Below are 17,013 nucleotides of genomic sequence, written 5' to 3'. Positions count from 1 at the left end.
AGAAACTAAGCCGATTATAGGCCATCCCAAAGTAAGATTAGAAAACAAGACTGTTATTTCCGGCAGTGGACAAAGAAGACCATCAATGATGACGAATGTATCTGGATCGAGATCATGATTGGTAGTTTTTAATTGTTGTATAAGTTATTTAATTAATAAAAGTATTTATTTTTAGTTGGTGACACAGGTAGAATATGTGTAATGTTCTTATCTGTGGTTGGTTAAAACCCTTTCTTCGGTTTGTTGTAAATCTGATATGTCTGTATCAAGAAACTAAAAAAAAATTACATGTGACAGTTGTCAGTTTGCTGTCAGTCAAATGCAAGAACTGTTGTGCCTTTTCCATTGCGTTACTGTCGTCTTGATTTTATTTTCAAGTTTTCAACATTTTGTGATAAAATAATACTTTTTTATTTATATCGAATAATATGTAGTTAGCACTTGTTTTCCCAATATACAGTAAAAGTCATTTATACATTAATACTGACAATAACATTACAATTCTTCAGTATATAGGTACGTCGGCACCATAGGTCGGCTCTTGCCATCATTTACATAGATAAATCATCAATCTGTTAGTTTTTCACATAGTGTATTGGTGTTAGTCTTGTTTGTGTACGTTCTCGCACAACACCTAATTGTATAGCATGGTATGTGTCCTCTTCCTGTATCTTTTGTATTTCCTGAAATATTGTTTTATGTATACTTAGATAATTTTGTTTTTGCTCCCAAATCCCATCCATTCTATAAATAAAAATGATTCACACTGCTTTAGTAGTTAGACAAGAATGCAATGCATAATTTGTGAATGTATATTAGAATTCTAGTTTTATTTGGTATTGAAATAAATAATGTACACATATTTTAGGGTGATGAAATGCATATTATTTAGTAAACCAACTTAAAATATTTTTCACCAATATTATTTTGAAGTTATTTTTTAACCCTTTATTTTAGGCAAGTGCAAGTGATAGTAAAATGGCAGCGGCTAGTAAAGCAGCTTTGCCTCCATCTAGTGATGAGAGTACTACTGTCTTCTCTATGATCTATAGGTTCTTTAAAAAGGTGAGAATATTTTGTTTATTAATTGAACTAATCATCTCTTCCATGGATTCCATTATTTTCCATGGACATATTATGTACTATTTTTGTTGTTGTTTCTCATACTTAGCTTATAAACATTATAGCATATATAAATTTTTGTAGATAGAGTATATGGATAATGACCAATACAAGATAAATAGAAACAAATTGATTTATATATATTTTTTACTTTCGTTAGACAGTATATCTGTAATATTAGTGTGAAGCAATACTACTGTTTTGTAAATTTTCTTGCAAAACATGATCAATTACATATTATATTTTTGATGATACTGCTGATATTTTGATTTGTAAAATCAAGTCTAACTGTTAATTATTTCCATTTCATAGTTATAGTTAATACTTATTTGGTTTAATATTTTTTTTCAAGAGAAACTTGAACATTTGAAATGCATTTCCTTATCTTATACAAATAGCTGACAGCATCTTAGCATGAGTCAGTGTTGACCATGAAGTTAAGTTGAATCACTCAATAGGTGTTTGACCTTCAATGGTTCTTTATGGATGGTTTACAAAAAAGTAATTGATTACATTTTTTAATAATTTAATAGTTATTCAAGGTTCTTAAACTATGCTCTTTAAACAGGCCTATGTTGCTGACCTTAATTGTGAATAAAATTCTTATTAAAATAAATTGTCTGTGGGATGTGAACAGCATATAATCTGCATGTTTATTTTCCTGTTGCTGGCATTGAACTATGAATATGACCAAAATAATTTAAATGTGTGAAAAAATTCTGGTTAGGCACAAAGCCTCAAAATATATTATTTTTACATATTTGTTTAATATATCTGAAGTTTTAAATATTCTGGTAATTAATTAATTATAAATTTATTTGGTTTTACTAAAATATCAGTTCTAGATTTAAAAATTAAATAATGTATGTAACAATTGTAAAAATATTCCTATATTTTTTTCTTATCACATTGCCTCACCACAAGTTATCATGTTAGCTGTAATACTGCCTGTGGGGAACTGGCTGCTTTATTGCATGCTAATGTGAACTGTTAGTTGATAACAGTGACATCATGCTTGCTAAAATATTCAACACAAAGCCCGAGGGACAGGGTAGGTATTTATAATTTCTTATTGTATACATCATATTTTATACAGATATGTATTTTAAAAAAATATTTAATGTATTAGATATTCATGTATGATATTCATCAAGGCATGTACAAAATGAAAAATGAAAAAAGTTTATAACTTATGATGTCTTTGATAATATTATAGAACATTGGAATGTATAGTTATATTTTCTAGGTTTAAAATCTGCATATTGACAAAATACCTAGGTATAGATTTTTATTACTTTCTGCTATGAAAAGAATACTTGTTCTTTCTACAGACATTCTAAAAAGTGCTCTGTTAACTGTTCTATTAATAATTAATGTCTCCATTGTAGCATATCGAAAATTAATTAACACGATAAAACACGCAAAGATAACAGGTTCTTAATCAGCATTAATAGATTATGGGCACGTGCAGGTGTCAATAGTCGGCGTGGTGTACCTGGTTGGGTACATGCAATGGAGCGTGGCCTGGCTGATCGGGCCCGTGGTGCTGTCGGTGCTGCGCGACCAGTGGCGGCGCGACAGCGAGTACCGCCGCAACCTGGCCAAGGCCGCCGCCCTCTCCTCCGAGAAGGATGTGGTGCTCGCGAGGCTCGACGACTTGCCCGCTTGGGTTAGTTATTCACTAAAAAGTTTTCATGTTCTACATAGTCGTATTCCTCATGACTGTGGGTCGTTGTCATTACGTGGAATGAAACATAAAATACTTATACAATACTTTTTTAGCACTCTTAATGGAGTGGTTCACCATTGTCTTCTCCATCAAACACAAGTTTATAATCAACCAAAGTTCTGGTTTCCTTACGATGTTTCCCTTCACCGAAAGCAAGTGGTGGTCGATGAAAACTTCACAGGCGGGCGTCTTAACCATTACACCACCACCACTTCGCACAGATCGTTATCATGTAAGACGAGACTAATTATTTATATATGTATATGTTATCCACCTTTTGTTTAATCGAGGATGCCGTATGCCGTACTATTATTTGTATTATATATATATATATATATATATATATACATATATATATATATATATATATAATACATACATGTACTACATCACATTTTCACACGTACATACTGAATATCGAGGAAACATTTGTACATTTGGAAATATTAGTAAGAAAGAAAGAATCGTTTAGTTGACACTATCATGTAACAAAATGTACTTAGCGTAACCCGTGGCGTGATATCGATCGTCATCTGCTTCTCGACTTGAGTACCAGTGTAGTGACGGCAGCATGAGGATCTTTCTATACCTTAAATATAATAATAAACCCCTCTCAACTTGATGTAAATGTGATCCATAATGTATTTATGTTAATGAAGTACATAATTTACAGGTCTTTTTTCCTGATATCGAGCGCGCTGAATGGCTAAACAGGGTGAGTAAACCTAATCAACATTTTCTTCCAGTTCTTTCCTCATTGTTGAAATGTTCATTAATATTATTTAATCATGTTAGAAAGTTTTCAAGAAAAATAATCAGATCGAGTCCTCCTTCACAATCGTCGCCGCCCTTATGAGGAAACTTAATAGTGTAGTCAATGTATGAATCATAATTAGTCGATGAGATTAGCGTGTTCGAGTACTCTGAATTCGGAGTACTATTTTCATGTACGACCACATCTAGTTGGAACGGGCGACGTTATGATATATGATATCTATGGTTAAAATTTATGTATTTTCATTCTAGATTTTGCAGCAAGTATGGCCGAATGTAAATCATTATGCGCGCAGTCTTCTGAAGGATTCCATCGAGCCAGCCGTCGCAGAAAGTTTAGCTAACTTCAAACTGAATGGGTTCAAATTCGAACGCATGATACTGGGCACAATCGTAAGTATATTCTACAATATGTACTACATTTAAAACGAATACGTGTGGAGAAAGCAATAGTAAACCACTGTATTAATATTGACAACAAACACCACGATCCTCAGCCATAAGGAATAAACTGAGGAAGGAAAGCAATTAAATGAATAAATTTATTTACTTTTTTGAGTTACAGTTAAAAAGGGCAGTGCCCCTGTCTGCTAACTAGGAACCTGTATCTTGGGAACCTGAACAATTGATTGTCTCCTACCGACTTTTCATTATGTTTATAAAGTCCACCCATCTAACTAAAACCCCTTCTTTAAAACGACGTAAGTTTATATTAAGGATTTCCATTTGAAAAAACGTAGATGAATTTCTTTGACTTGATCAGTCACTGTGATTTATTTATATGTGTGTGTGAACTTGTGTTTAATTATTGATTAGATTAAGGTCAATATAATGTGGTGTTGACAGGCGCCACGCGTCGGCGGCGTCAAGGTTTACGACAAGAATCTCTCTAGGAATGAAATTATTATGGACGTCGATCTCTTGTAAGTATTATTTAGTTATAGTTTTTGATTTTGTAGTAATTTCGAGAAAATCTTAGAGATTATGCGATGGACTAGCAGACTGTCATAATGTATTATTTAATCTCAATTCCATCAATAACCATACAGCTAGACGTGGCCTTCGACTTTCGCAACTCTTGGCTCATACACGGGGTATACAGATATCCCTTGAGGAATAAAATCGTGATACCTGTTTAACCCAAATTTAAACTTTTTACGCTCATTAGTTTCGGCTGTACGTTGTCTGTTATCTACGTAAGAACTCGATAATAATGATATATTGGTTTTTAAAATTTAGATAATTATATAAATAAAATCACCCGGTCCAGCTTTTTTGAGGTCAAAGTTTTGTAAGCATAAACCTTCAAGAAACTTGTCCGATAATAAAAACCCCATCATAATCTGACTTGTTTTCTTCTAGCTATGCCGGTGACTGTGATATATCTTTTGTACTTCAACATGTTCGAGGAGGAATTAAAGATCTCCAGGTGAGAAAAAAACTATTTTATATTAAATTTGATACGCTATTTAATTCGAGGTTGTAATTCGAAGCTTCTTTCGGTACGTTTCTCTAGCTTAGGCTCAGTTCCTTATATTCCTTTATGTCTCTAAGTATAAAAATTACTGTTTAAGATATTTTAACATTTGATTTAATGCATATTGGGTAGTTGGGGAGGATTTCCATCCCAACCCACTAAACCCAAAACATATATTGATACACAGCACTGTATATATATATATTTACTATTTCAGATCCACGGCATGGTCCGCGTGGTGATGAAGCCGCTGATCTCCAAGATGCCGCTGGTGGGCGGGCTGCAGGTGTTCTTCCTCAATAACCCCGCCATCGACTTCAACCTGGTCGGCGCGGCCGACGTGCTCGACATGCCTGGCTTCAGGTTACAATCCCTGTTTTTCTATTCATTTATATATTTTGAAATTCATTTTTAGAGTTCCTTATCGCAAAACGAAAAAAACGGAATCTTTATAAAAGTACTCGTGCGTCTGTGTCAGTCTGTAACATAATTATGTTATTCTTTGTGAGATTATCTATCTTTAATCCCAATAAAAATATGAATTTCCAGCGACATCTTGCGACGTTGCATCGTGGAGCAAGTGGCCAGGATGATGGTGCTGCCCAACAAGCTGCCCATCAAGCTCAGCGACGAGATTCCCACCGTCGATCTGCGCATGCCTGAACCTGAGGTAAGCGCATAGCTCTCTCTCGCTGATACTTGGTGTTTCGGTGCTCTGACGCCGCCAAACCCAGGGTCTCCTCAAAATTACCTGAAAATTAGGCTGCGGTTTTATAACCGGCCGCCTGCCTGACGTCATCCTTGGAATGCTATTGTTGCCTACAACTAGGGCTATGTATCTCTTAGTAGCCTCATACGACATTCCTCGTGCGGCAAAGGTATGTTTTTCTCTTTGTTAATTCAACTTATTTTATTTCAGGGTGTCCTGCGAATTCATCTCGTCCAAGCCCAGAATCTCATGAAGAAAGATGTATCAATGCTAGGTGAGTACATTTCTAGAGTTATCTTCAAACACACATCAAATTTAATTTTTATTATAGTTTTGGTCATATATCTATGCGTTGTGTGACACTTAGTAATAATTTCCGCGACCTCGTCCGTCCACGTTAAAAGGTAGCCATTGACACTCGGAGCGTAAAGATCTATCTCCGTCCCAAATTTCATCACAATCGGTCCTATAGTTTTAAAAGTTGATCATTATAAACAAAAAAAAAAAAAAACAAATCTTTATCGATATTTATTTTGTATGATTGATAAATAATAAATGACGTTATCCAGGTAAGGGTAAGTCAGATCCATATGCGATCATAACGGTCGGCGCTCAGCAATGGAAGACCAAACACATCGACAACAACGTCAACCCCCGCTGGGAATACTGGTGTGAGGTGAGCGTCATACTATCTCTATTCTCTTCTCTTACTGCTCTTTACTCTTCTTCCATCTATAGCACTTCCAGGGTACAGTACTTTCTTCAATTATTTATTACTTCTTTTTTATTATAGTGTCTAATCTTAAAGGCTTAGCTGGCATTTTAAATATTGACTGTCTTACTATAAAAATTTTAAACGATTTCCAAAGTTTTAACATTTGCTATACACATATCTTCCCATTTCAAGTTATCACAGTTAAATTACATTTTATTGTTGTCAATATGTTTTTAATCTCGGCGGATAATGTATTTTTATAGTAAGACTAAGAGTTTTATGTTCTTTTTTAACTAAATTATGAGGGTTGTAACTAATCTGGTTTACGGTGAAGATTGTCGGTGAGTATTGATCTTTGGAGGGTTATGTTATTCGTGTACCGACTATGACTCATTTCTGAAGTATTTCACAAATCATACACTAATAAAAATTCTCATTGCGACGAGAATGGTATATGAGAGATCGCTAATCACAAAATTTGTGAAATAGCAACATATGTTCTATGATAAAAACATTTAAGTTGTTTGTAACTGTCACAGAATGCTATGGATGAATGTTATAAGTCCGCCTATTGTACTTTTACAGACTGTATTTCAATGTAGTAAAGCTTAAATAAATAATGACAATATTCGGACATGGGCTTTATACAAACACCAGTCAAATGTTGTATGTTCAGTATATTAAAAAGAACAACTCTAACTTCAAGTTACATATCAGCCAAATTATATGGGAGAGCCAAATTCATGATTCAAATCTGCTGCAAAAAGTTTAGCTGGTGCTTATAAAGTCTGTTTACAGAAGATATATGTTGCTATTTCCTACCATCGAATGCGTTCAGGAATGAGCATGGGCATATTCAGTTCTCACCAAGTAGCGTGAGCTGCGTTGCAGACATTCACTAATATTTTATTTGCAATTACCGATACGTGCGATTGTGCTAACAGGATTTTTATTTTTTTTTTGTTTTTATTACTTTTGAATGCGTTTAAATTACGTTTCCATTTATCCTAATCATAGACTTGCATAATGTAGGCTTCAAAGCCGTAATGTGTATGTATATGGGCTCGTTAGAGATGTATCGACATGAAGTGACCTATTTTAATTATAGGTTTTACAATTTTTTCTATACTAAATAATCTGTCAATTGGGCGAATAGTTTAACGAACTTACTCACATTTAAGCTTTGCTGCGTAACATACACATAAAAGGCACATATATTTTGTCGTCTATGTATTAATATATTGCCAAATTAACATGTACATCATTGGCATTTACGATTTTATTGCCACGCGGTTTCGGCTTTACTACTTTCAAATTACCGAAAAATTGTCACGTTGGTGTTAACATCAGCAATTAACTCTTTATGTGCCTTTTTGAAATGAAGTTTAAGTAAACGTTCGTGAATATGATTTTGTTTCTTACTTATGTTTGCGTCGGCCTTGCGCGTTCGTGTTAAAGGCGCGCGTAATGCAATCTCTGGGGCAAGCGTTGGAAATTGAGCTGTTCGACAAGGATGACGGCAACAACGATGACAAGCTGGGCAGGTGAGTGCATGAGGCGGTGGAGGGGGAGGGGTGGAGGCGGGGAGGGCGCGAGTGCACGGGTGGCGGCTTCCACTTGCCTGTAGAATAGCGAAGTAGATGACCATAGACAGACCGTATCAATAGAGTTGCCTGGAAAAGTCACGAATTTAGCGGGTTTCCAAATGAGCGATGTCGATAACTTTCGTTTGAATTCTATGTTGTAATTGGCTTCTATATGGTTTGTCTACTCATAATCGAACTGCAGTGTACTCGTACTGTACAATTTGTCACGACTACATTTCCGTTTCGGCACTGTTCTCCACACGCGTGGGCGAATCACAATGAGTCAATGCTATTTTGAACTTCTATATTGGGCGGGCAAGACAATCACTTAAATTGTCATAATTTATTCAGTCCTTCTATTACCTAAATTTCAATTCTTATGTATTATGGTTGTACAAAGTATACTGCACACTCGAGTATCAATGTTTAACTCATAATTCATTAACTACGAGAAGAGAGTGAATATAATTAATATTCTCTTTCTCTCTCTTGTTTCAATCGCTTTTGCTTAACGCTTAATATGCATTGAACCTATATATTAAGATACGAAGAAAAACGTTGGATCCACTAGGAGTTGGTAAGTATCAACAAGTATATATTTTTACTATGTCTAAAGCTATGGAATAAAACCACACATTTCATTTCCAACGGAATATTTATTTTTAATTAAAATATTTTTTTATGGAAGTAAAAAATTATAGTTTCTCACTTCTATAAAAAAATTGGGGCTTTATATACTTGGATAAAACTTAAGAATATTTTTGATGGATAAATTGGCAAAAATATGTATGGTGAGCGACGAAACTAATGTGTCCATGTTGTGGTTTGTCCCAAGGCGATAATAAGCTCGCGGAAGAGCCAGCAGCTGCAGTGCGACCTATGGGACTGGGACCCGGGAATGGGGATTCAGAACGATGATTTTCTTGGCAGGTCCGTCTCAGCGCTACGTGCATTGTCACTATAGCGTCATCTCATCGTGTTGTTTTTTCTTCTTTTTTACATGTTCTATTTTAGATTCTTACTGTCACATTATTATATCTTGTACAATCTGTTTATAAAGAGTAGAAAATAATTGCCTGTGTCCTCTTTGCTGGTAACATAGGGTTTTTATTGACGAAATTGCAAGGTCAAAATATGTTATAATATGCTGGTAATATCCGTTTTCTACTCGTTATGCAGGCGATAATATATATTTTAACGCAATGATGATGTTAAGAATCTAAGTTTTGAGACTGGATTTATGTATTTATTTATTTTCTTAGCTAAGTGTGTTACGTTATATTTATTTTACAAAAAAAGGTCTGTATATAATGTGTGGCATATTCTATCCAATACAACATAACGACTAATACAACTGACACTATCGACTATCCTAAGCCGGTTTTTAGTTAAAAATGTATATCTGTAATGTGGTGGGTTGTGACAGTCCGTTCTTCGATGCTCTGCGACGGAGGTCGTCATCAAGCTATATGACTGGGACCGCGCGGGACGGGACGAAAAGTTGGGCAGGTCGGTGGCTGTCGGGCCTTCTCTGTAGCCCACTGTACACTCTGTACTGACTACTTGTACACTATGTAAATGTCAACTTGTACGCTATTAACATCACTGGACGTTGCTAAATACATTTGGATTTTTATTAGATATTATTAATAGTCTAATAACCAGTCTTTTCATTTTCAAAAATTGATGTCACATTTTTATCTCGTTAAAGCACATATACAATTTGTGCTTAATGAAATATATATGTTATACAGAAATATTTGTTTTGGGTAAAGCATTATAGTTTATATAGCAATAGATATATAATTTGCAAATATATAAAGGGAATTAAATTTAGCGACGTCTCTTACTGGCATGTAGTCTCTGTATACTCGCACAAATTGACTGTCACAACAATATAAATATGCAATCTTCAAGGATCATTCACGACCACACCGCACGACAATCGAAAGCACTTTATTTTCAACAGATTATATAGAAACAGACCAATGATTAATGAGAAGTAACCAGAATACTTCTTGAATCTTAATGAATTGTATTGGATGTTGTATTTTTATGATTTTATTAGATTATAATTATATTTCAGTTTTAACATTAAGGCCGGTGAACACCTACTTGGTAACGCGTAGGCATTTTTGTATGGATTTGTAACGCACGCCTCGCCGTAACCAGTCATAATACATACAAAAAAGCGTCCTAGCTTGCGTTGACGTCCGTTGACGCATCAACCCAGAACAACGCAAACATTTTATGGAGTTGCGACGTACTTCGACGCACTTCAATGTCAAAACCTATAGAAAACAACGGAGTAGTAACGTGCTACGTCAACGCAACGGAGCAATGTAGCCCGGCCCTTATGGAGTCGACGTGCACCGGGTTTTATTAGTAAAATAAATTAATATTTTATTAGTAAAGTAAATTGATACATATTCGTACTATAGCAGCATTTACATGATTCATTTTAAGCCAATCAATTATAACGCTTGGCTTTCAATAACACATCTATAAAAACTAAAGAACTTTTCGAGTGTGGTAACTAACATGTCGCTTGTTGTGTTCACAACACTTGGTCACAACGCTTATAGTCTGTTGCATGTAGACCACGCGTTGACTCTCGATAATGTGCGATGTTTTCCAGGTGCTCGCTGGATATATCGCAAGTTGTACGGTTTGGCAGAATAGACACGGTAAGCTTCAAATGTATTTTGGATTTCTGCTTAACTCTTAACCAAAGAAAGTTTCTTTTAAATGTAGATCGATCAGCTCTTTATTGCACCATTTACAAAAAATACTCATGTTGTAGTATAATAATCCAAAATGAAAGCAAAGGCTGTATTTTATGGAAATACTAGCTGCGCCCTAGGGCTTCGCTCCCGTTGGAATTTCGGGATAAAAAGTACCCTAAATGTTAGGTACTCCAGGTTATTTTCTACCCGTGTACCAAATTTCATAACATCGGTCCAGTAGATAATTAATTGGGATAATATCCTTTTAATTTTTTATATCAATATATTAAATGATCAAAATTGCGAGGCGAGGAGCTATTCTATTTAGGTACTTTAGTAATATGATTTTGATGTTTATAACGATTTAAGTCTCGTTTGCGGAAACCTAATATTTCAAAAATATTTATTTAGCATATGGAACAATGATGGCAGGTGAGATATTAAAAATATATATTATTACAGTGGCAGACGCTGCAGCAAGCCAAGCATGGTAAAGTGCACTTGCGGCTGTCCTGGCATCGGCTGTCTTGTGACGCGCTGGATCTCAGCCATGTGACTACTTGTTTTTAATTTTAATTAAGTACTTAGATGAAAAATTTCTGACTCTAGTATTAGTCAAATATTTATTCAGAAATTAGACACCACAGGAAAAAACTTGGTTCATGAAATCAATCAATCAAATCAAATATATAAAGTTTTAATTTGCAGAATACTATGATGTTGAGAAATTCGACCTTCTCAGGCACGTTTTCATGTATAGTATTTATTTAAGCAACAAACTACTAGCATTTTGAGACTACAACTGGTGGGGCAGTGGATTTTACCAAATAAAGTTATTAAAAAAATAAAGTTACCAGGACCGATAACTCATTTGAATTATCGGTCCTGGTAACTTTATTTTTTTAGTTTTAATTAATTTTATTTAGGTTGATTATTTATTCAAATTGATCGATAGATATTTTGTTTGTAAAAATTTTAAGCAATGAATAACTCCTATACGAAACATACTAATGTGAGTATGGGTGCTCGCTTCTTAGGCATCGGATATTGTATCGACAACTTAAAGACGTTAAAATTATACATTACAGGCCATCACAGAAACTCAACTGATCAAGACCGGTGATCTGAGCTCAGCTGTACTCTCCGTTTATATCGACTCCTGCAAAAAACTACCTGTAAGTGCAAGATAATTAAAATTTATAAATATTTAACGTTACTTTGCGTTTAATTAAGTAAGTTTAAGTAAAATAAACGAAATCACTTGTACGGGAACACCGAGTGTATTTCAACCAATCACAACCATCCGATTTGGAACTACAGTGAAAAGAAGACACTATTTCGAGCAGGATTTAGAAATGTTGTTAACAAAACACCTGGGAGTGTTTTTCAGCCAACCACATCTATCCGATTTGGAACTACAATTATGAAAAATTTAGTTCTTCAAAAACCAGTTTTCAACTCTTTAAGACATTATTTTGAGCGGAATTTAGTAGATATGTCGTTACAACAGAACGCCCGGGCATCGTCTCGTCCGGACCCGTACCTGACGGTGTCGGTGGGCCGCAGGACTGAGACCACGGCCGTGCAGATGCGCACCGACGACCCCGTCTACGAGATCGGCTTCTCCTTCCTCGTGCAGAACCCGGAGATCGACACGCTGGAGATCAAGGTATTTATACTAGCGCTACGTCCCGGTTTCGCTTGGGTAATACCATAATCCTAAATAATATTATAAATCTGAAAGTAAGTTTGTTATCTTTTCACGCTAAATTTTGCATAAATGTAGTTTGAAGTATGGAAAAGGACAAAAGCTACCTTTTATCCCGGAAAAATAAATGTTCCCATGGGAAATTCACGGGGGCGTGCCACGGGCAAAAGCTAGTAAATTATAAACCTAAACATCTATTTTAGTGAAGACTGTACAAAAATGCGTCCGGAAGTTTTTGAATTTATCATATTCATACAGACAGACAAATGCGACAGGGGGACTTCTTTATAATATGTAAAGATAAGTATATTTTTTTTGAAATGGAGACGAATGGAAGAGTAGGTCAGGTCGATCAAGGTCGACCTCGGTGAACATACCAGATTAACATGGTAGCAAGGATATATATTCAGTGCACTCAGCAACATATTTAAACCATGCACAACTTAGCGATGTTGTCTGCCACTTATCTACGAAAGAATTTCATTAATATTTTTAAAATAAATATGGCCTTAGAGTACTACATAGCCATTAATTCCTAGCTCTTTCCTAGTTTACTCAAACTAGTGACGCCGTGAGACGTGATACTCTATAGTATTTACTTTTCCAGGCCATAGACTCGAAGACGTCGAGTCAGCTGGGTCAGCTGGTGTACTCCATCTCGTCGTTGCTGAAGCAGAAAGACCTCAGTCTGCTGACGCAACCCCTGATGCTGCAGAAGTCGGGCCCGGAATCCAAGATTATCCTGTCTTTGCAACTTAGGGTAACTAAGTTTTGATTTACTGTAACCACTGTATAGTCCACACCATATAATCCCGTGTAAGTCATAAAAGGTGATTATAGGATAAAAATTCTTAACAGCTAAAAAGCGACAACTGCATTCTCAAAGGTTGATATCAGGTCGGAACGACCGACCGCCAGCCTGGGTTTCGAGATTACATACGGTAACACGCTCATATCAGAGAGAGAGGGCCAGCGATAGATACAAATGACTATCGAAAGTAATGTTACCCGTTTCGGAGAAATAAATTACATACATGAATATATACACGTAAATTGCTTGTTATTGTAAGATAATATAATTTAATCATAATATCTTAATGTAAATCTCAGGAATATAAGTGCTTTTTTAAAAAATAAGGGGTGTAAAATTCCTTGGTTGATTATCGCAATGTGCAGATTTTGAAAGAGGCCGTGAAAGAGGATGACGTTGAGGATGAACCTGTGGGGGCACCAGCGAATATACCCGCGGCCCCCTCCCCCTCCCCCGCGCCCGTCCCCGCTGATGTCACTGACAAGCCGCAGGACACGCCGTCCGAACAACCAGGTGACGTACCCATACATACATCAGTACTAAACAATTTGAGCTTCAAACCTATTGATACAGCCATTCAACAACCCACTTGAAATCTCGCGTCAAATTTGCAACCATGAACAAACAACTTCTTTCCCGTATGTTTCACGATTTTTCTTTACAGCTCCGTCCTCTGAAGCTGAACTGAAGAATATTGACGACCAACCTTCGGATAAGACGTCGCAAAAATCTATACCTGTAGAGCAAATAGTCAAAGAAGGTTAGTATTACACCATCTCTTTTGTTGACTGTCTGTTTTATCTTAAACAACTTTCTCCTTATATTTGTATTCCTCATAATTCGGTAGTTTTAATGGAGTGGTTTGCCATGGCCTTCTCTTTGTACACTGTAGATGATCAACTGCCTATAGAATATAGATTTCCTTGCGATGTTTTCCTTCACTGGAAAAAAAATTTGGTCGATGAAAACTACAATACATGAGTCAGATTGATATACAAAATCACGTGACACGAGTAGCGTTCGAATTTGGGACTTTTCTATGGAACGCTTAAACCCAGCAGTGGGTCACGGAGGGCTGCTGATGTCGGGACTTTTCAGTGTACAGGCGGACGCGGGCAGATGTGTTTTTAAAGTTTCAATATTTTTTTATAATTCTTTTTCTTCAGAGGTAGACCAAGATTATCAAGCGCCAACGCCAGGAAGGCAATCTCCTAAACTAGTCCATAGAACGTCGTCCTTGACCACGTAAGTATATCGACGGAATCGGTAAGTGGTTTTCTCGTGTGATTCCCTCCTTAGAATGTGACCACTCCGCTTCATATCCTCCAGGGCATGTCATTAGCGTTTTCTCTTTGGAAATGGTTAATGTCACACAAATCACAGCTGAAAATTGGAAGAGATGGAGTCGATAATTTCACGAGAGTAAATCTTGAAACTATGCCGTGTAGCTTTTTGGTTAATTTATAATTGAATTAATGAGAAATGCCGTTGTTGCCAATCAGCCATCAAAGCCTTTTTATTTTTCAATATTAATCTCATTTGGTATCCACGGGAGAAAACGGACTCATATTCTAAGGTAGATACATAGTTCGAAGACTTAAAATTATTCATGTATTTTTGTCCAGATCTGCCGGAGAAGCGGGCCTGGGACGGATCCTGCTGTCACTCCGATACAGCATGCAGAACCAAACTCTATTTATCGTAGTTCATAAAATTATGTGAGTAACTTTTGGTAGTATTGTAATTCTCTTCATTTAGCGATCTGCAACAGACTGCACTGTTTGGAGTGTTGCGTTGTATGGCAGTGGCAGGACCTTGCTGAAGGACCGAATGCGTTTGGAAGCATTCGAAGCAACACACGTATGGCGCATGGAGAAAATCAGTTGAATGGATAGAAAAATTAACGAGGAACTACTGAAATTGATCAAAGAGTAGTTTTTGTTACTAAAGGCTTTAGAGACAAGACGAAGAAAGATGTTTGGCCACCTTATACGACACGACAACTTTATGAAATTCTTGATTGAAGGGCCCCTGCAATCCCCTTCGTGTCGTATAGGGAAGTTAAATCGAAGGCAGAGAATAGATGTAAACGGCGGCGGCTCCACCGACCAGAACAACCTCTTAAATGCTTGATGATGACTGATTGCACCTAGGTCTAGCCGGTATGATAAAGGCTAAACCTGGCTGAACATAGCAAGCTACACTTAGGTGTAACCGAGACCTGATTCACCTAGGTCTAGTCGGCTAGACCTAGGTATAGCCGTACTTCAAGGATTTTCATTTTTCAACTATTGTGTATGTTACAGGCACATACCGCTCAAGGATCCAAGCAATGTGCCCGACCCCTATGTGAAGCTGTATCTATTGCCAGGCAGAAATAAGGACTCTAAACGCAAAACTATTGTAAGTTTAATTTGATTATATTCATTTTTCCCAATAAAAGAGCGTTGTGTTTTCAAAAAAGTAACCGATTTGATGACTTGTCGCCAACATTATCGTTGTTGATGTATGGTCAGGTGGTGAAGGACAGCTGCATGCCGGAGTACGACGAGCAGTTCGAGTGGGTGATCCCCCACGCGGAGCTCCACTCCAGACAGCTCGAGGTCACCGTCGCCACGCACAAGGGCTTCCTCGGTGGCAGTCCAGTCATTGGACAGGTAACGTAGTTCTTACGCTCTAGTATCAGATATTTAAAGATCCGAGAGATCTCGGAATATGTACTGAGATCGGTTTATGTCTAGTACACCAAATTGTTTCCATAACTTCTCTAGATTTTATGAAATGACGATTTAACTAGAGAGACAAAATCGTTACCGACTAGTATTCTAAATAGTCCAGTGGGTACCGTGGGTAACGATATACAGTACCTTAGGTATCCTAAGTTTTATCAGATATGTTAGATATATATTTTTTTTATTTCAGGTAATAGTACATCTCAATCAATATGATTTCCGCGAGGCGAAGACTATGTGGTTTGATCTTATGCCTGAATCGTCTCCCAGGGAATAATTATTATTTAAATGTAATTATAACTCCCCTCCAGCCGGAGGTTCAAAATATTATTTTCAACATGAATCTGTTTCTTATGATTTACTATTTTTGTTAATTATATTGTATGAATATAAAAGATGCCATAACAATATTTTTGTATTATATGTTGGCAAAATGAAGGCTTAATTTGTGGCAGCATTTTTTGTGGTTTTGTTTGTGAGTATTACAATGAGATGTGTAGTTTCCATGGAATTAGTAGGTACTGTTACGTAGTACCTACTAATTACATGGTAGTTTCAACATGTGAATAATTTATATGAACACTTCAAATTTTGTGCACATTTGTTACATGGCATGGCGACAAATATAGAATCAAAAAGTGACAAAATCTGTTTCATAAACAAAGTTTAATGCTTCTGTTCATTTTATTAATAATATTGTTTTTATATATAATAGTAATATTTATACATCTAAGCACAGTTTTATTATATTTTGAAGTGTATTGAGAAAAAAGAGAAGAGGAATGTAGTTTGTGTTTAAAACTCACTCTTATAAAATTATAGCCTATGATAAAATTGTTGTCTGTGATGTAAATACTAATAGTTGCATTTTTTCTGTTTGTTACTAACAATTTATTGTTATGTTTATAAATTATATAAGAATGC

At 36.0% G+C, this 17,013-nt stretch overlaps 1 protein-coding gene across 3 annotated transcripts; it reads left to right on the top strand.

Annotated features, from left to right (window-relative positions):
- Nucleotides 1–307: 307 nt before the first annotated feature.
- Nucleotides 308–16,820, top strand: Esyt2 (Extended synaptotagmin-like protein 2). 3 transcript variants are annotated; one of them, XM_053744797.1, is made up of 24 exons: nt 308–650; nt 958–1,065; nt 2,594–2,791; nt 3,525–3,566; nt 3,878–4,018; nt 4,472–4,548; nt 4,988–5,054; nt 5,320–5,465; nt 5,652–5,772; nt 6,022–6,085; nt 6,381–6,487; nt 8,948–9,042; nt 10,751–10,799; nt 11,301–11,390; nt 11,927–12,013; nt 12,349–12,507; nt 13,154–13,306; nt 13,723–13,870; nt 14,022–14,117; nt 14,524–14,602; nt 14,983–15,075; nt 15,664–15,760; nt 15,874–16,014; nt 16,280–16,820. In XM_053744797.1, exons 1-24 carry the CDS (start codon nt 648–650, stop codon nt 16,364–16,366), a joined length of 2,448 nt encoding a protein of 815 aa, XP_053600772.1. In that variant the 5' UTR covers nt 308–647; the 3' UTR covers nt 16,367–16,820. The 3 variants fall into 3 exon arrangements, with proteins under 3 accessions (XP_053600772.1, XP_053600774.1, XP_053600773.1); XM_053744799.2 differs by having other exon boundaries at nt 309–516; XM_053744798.2 differs by lacking the exon at nt 8,948–9,042 and adding an exon at nt 7,985–8,070 and having other exon boundaries at nt 310–650.
- Nucleotides 16,821–17,013: the final 193 nt, after the last annotated feature.

This window comes from Plodia interpunctella, chromosome 5 (genome assembly GCF_027563975.2).
Source record: "Plodia interpunctella isolate USDA-ARS_2022_Savannah chromosome 5, ilPloInte3.2, whole genome shotgun sequence".
Lineage (NCBI taxonomy): Eukaryota > Metazoa > Arthropoda > Insecta > Lepidoptera > Pyralidae > Plodia > Plodia interpunctella.
This window is presented reverse-complemented; position numbering and strand designations above follow the sequence as displayed.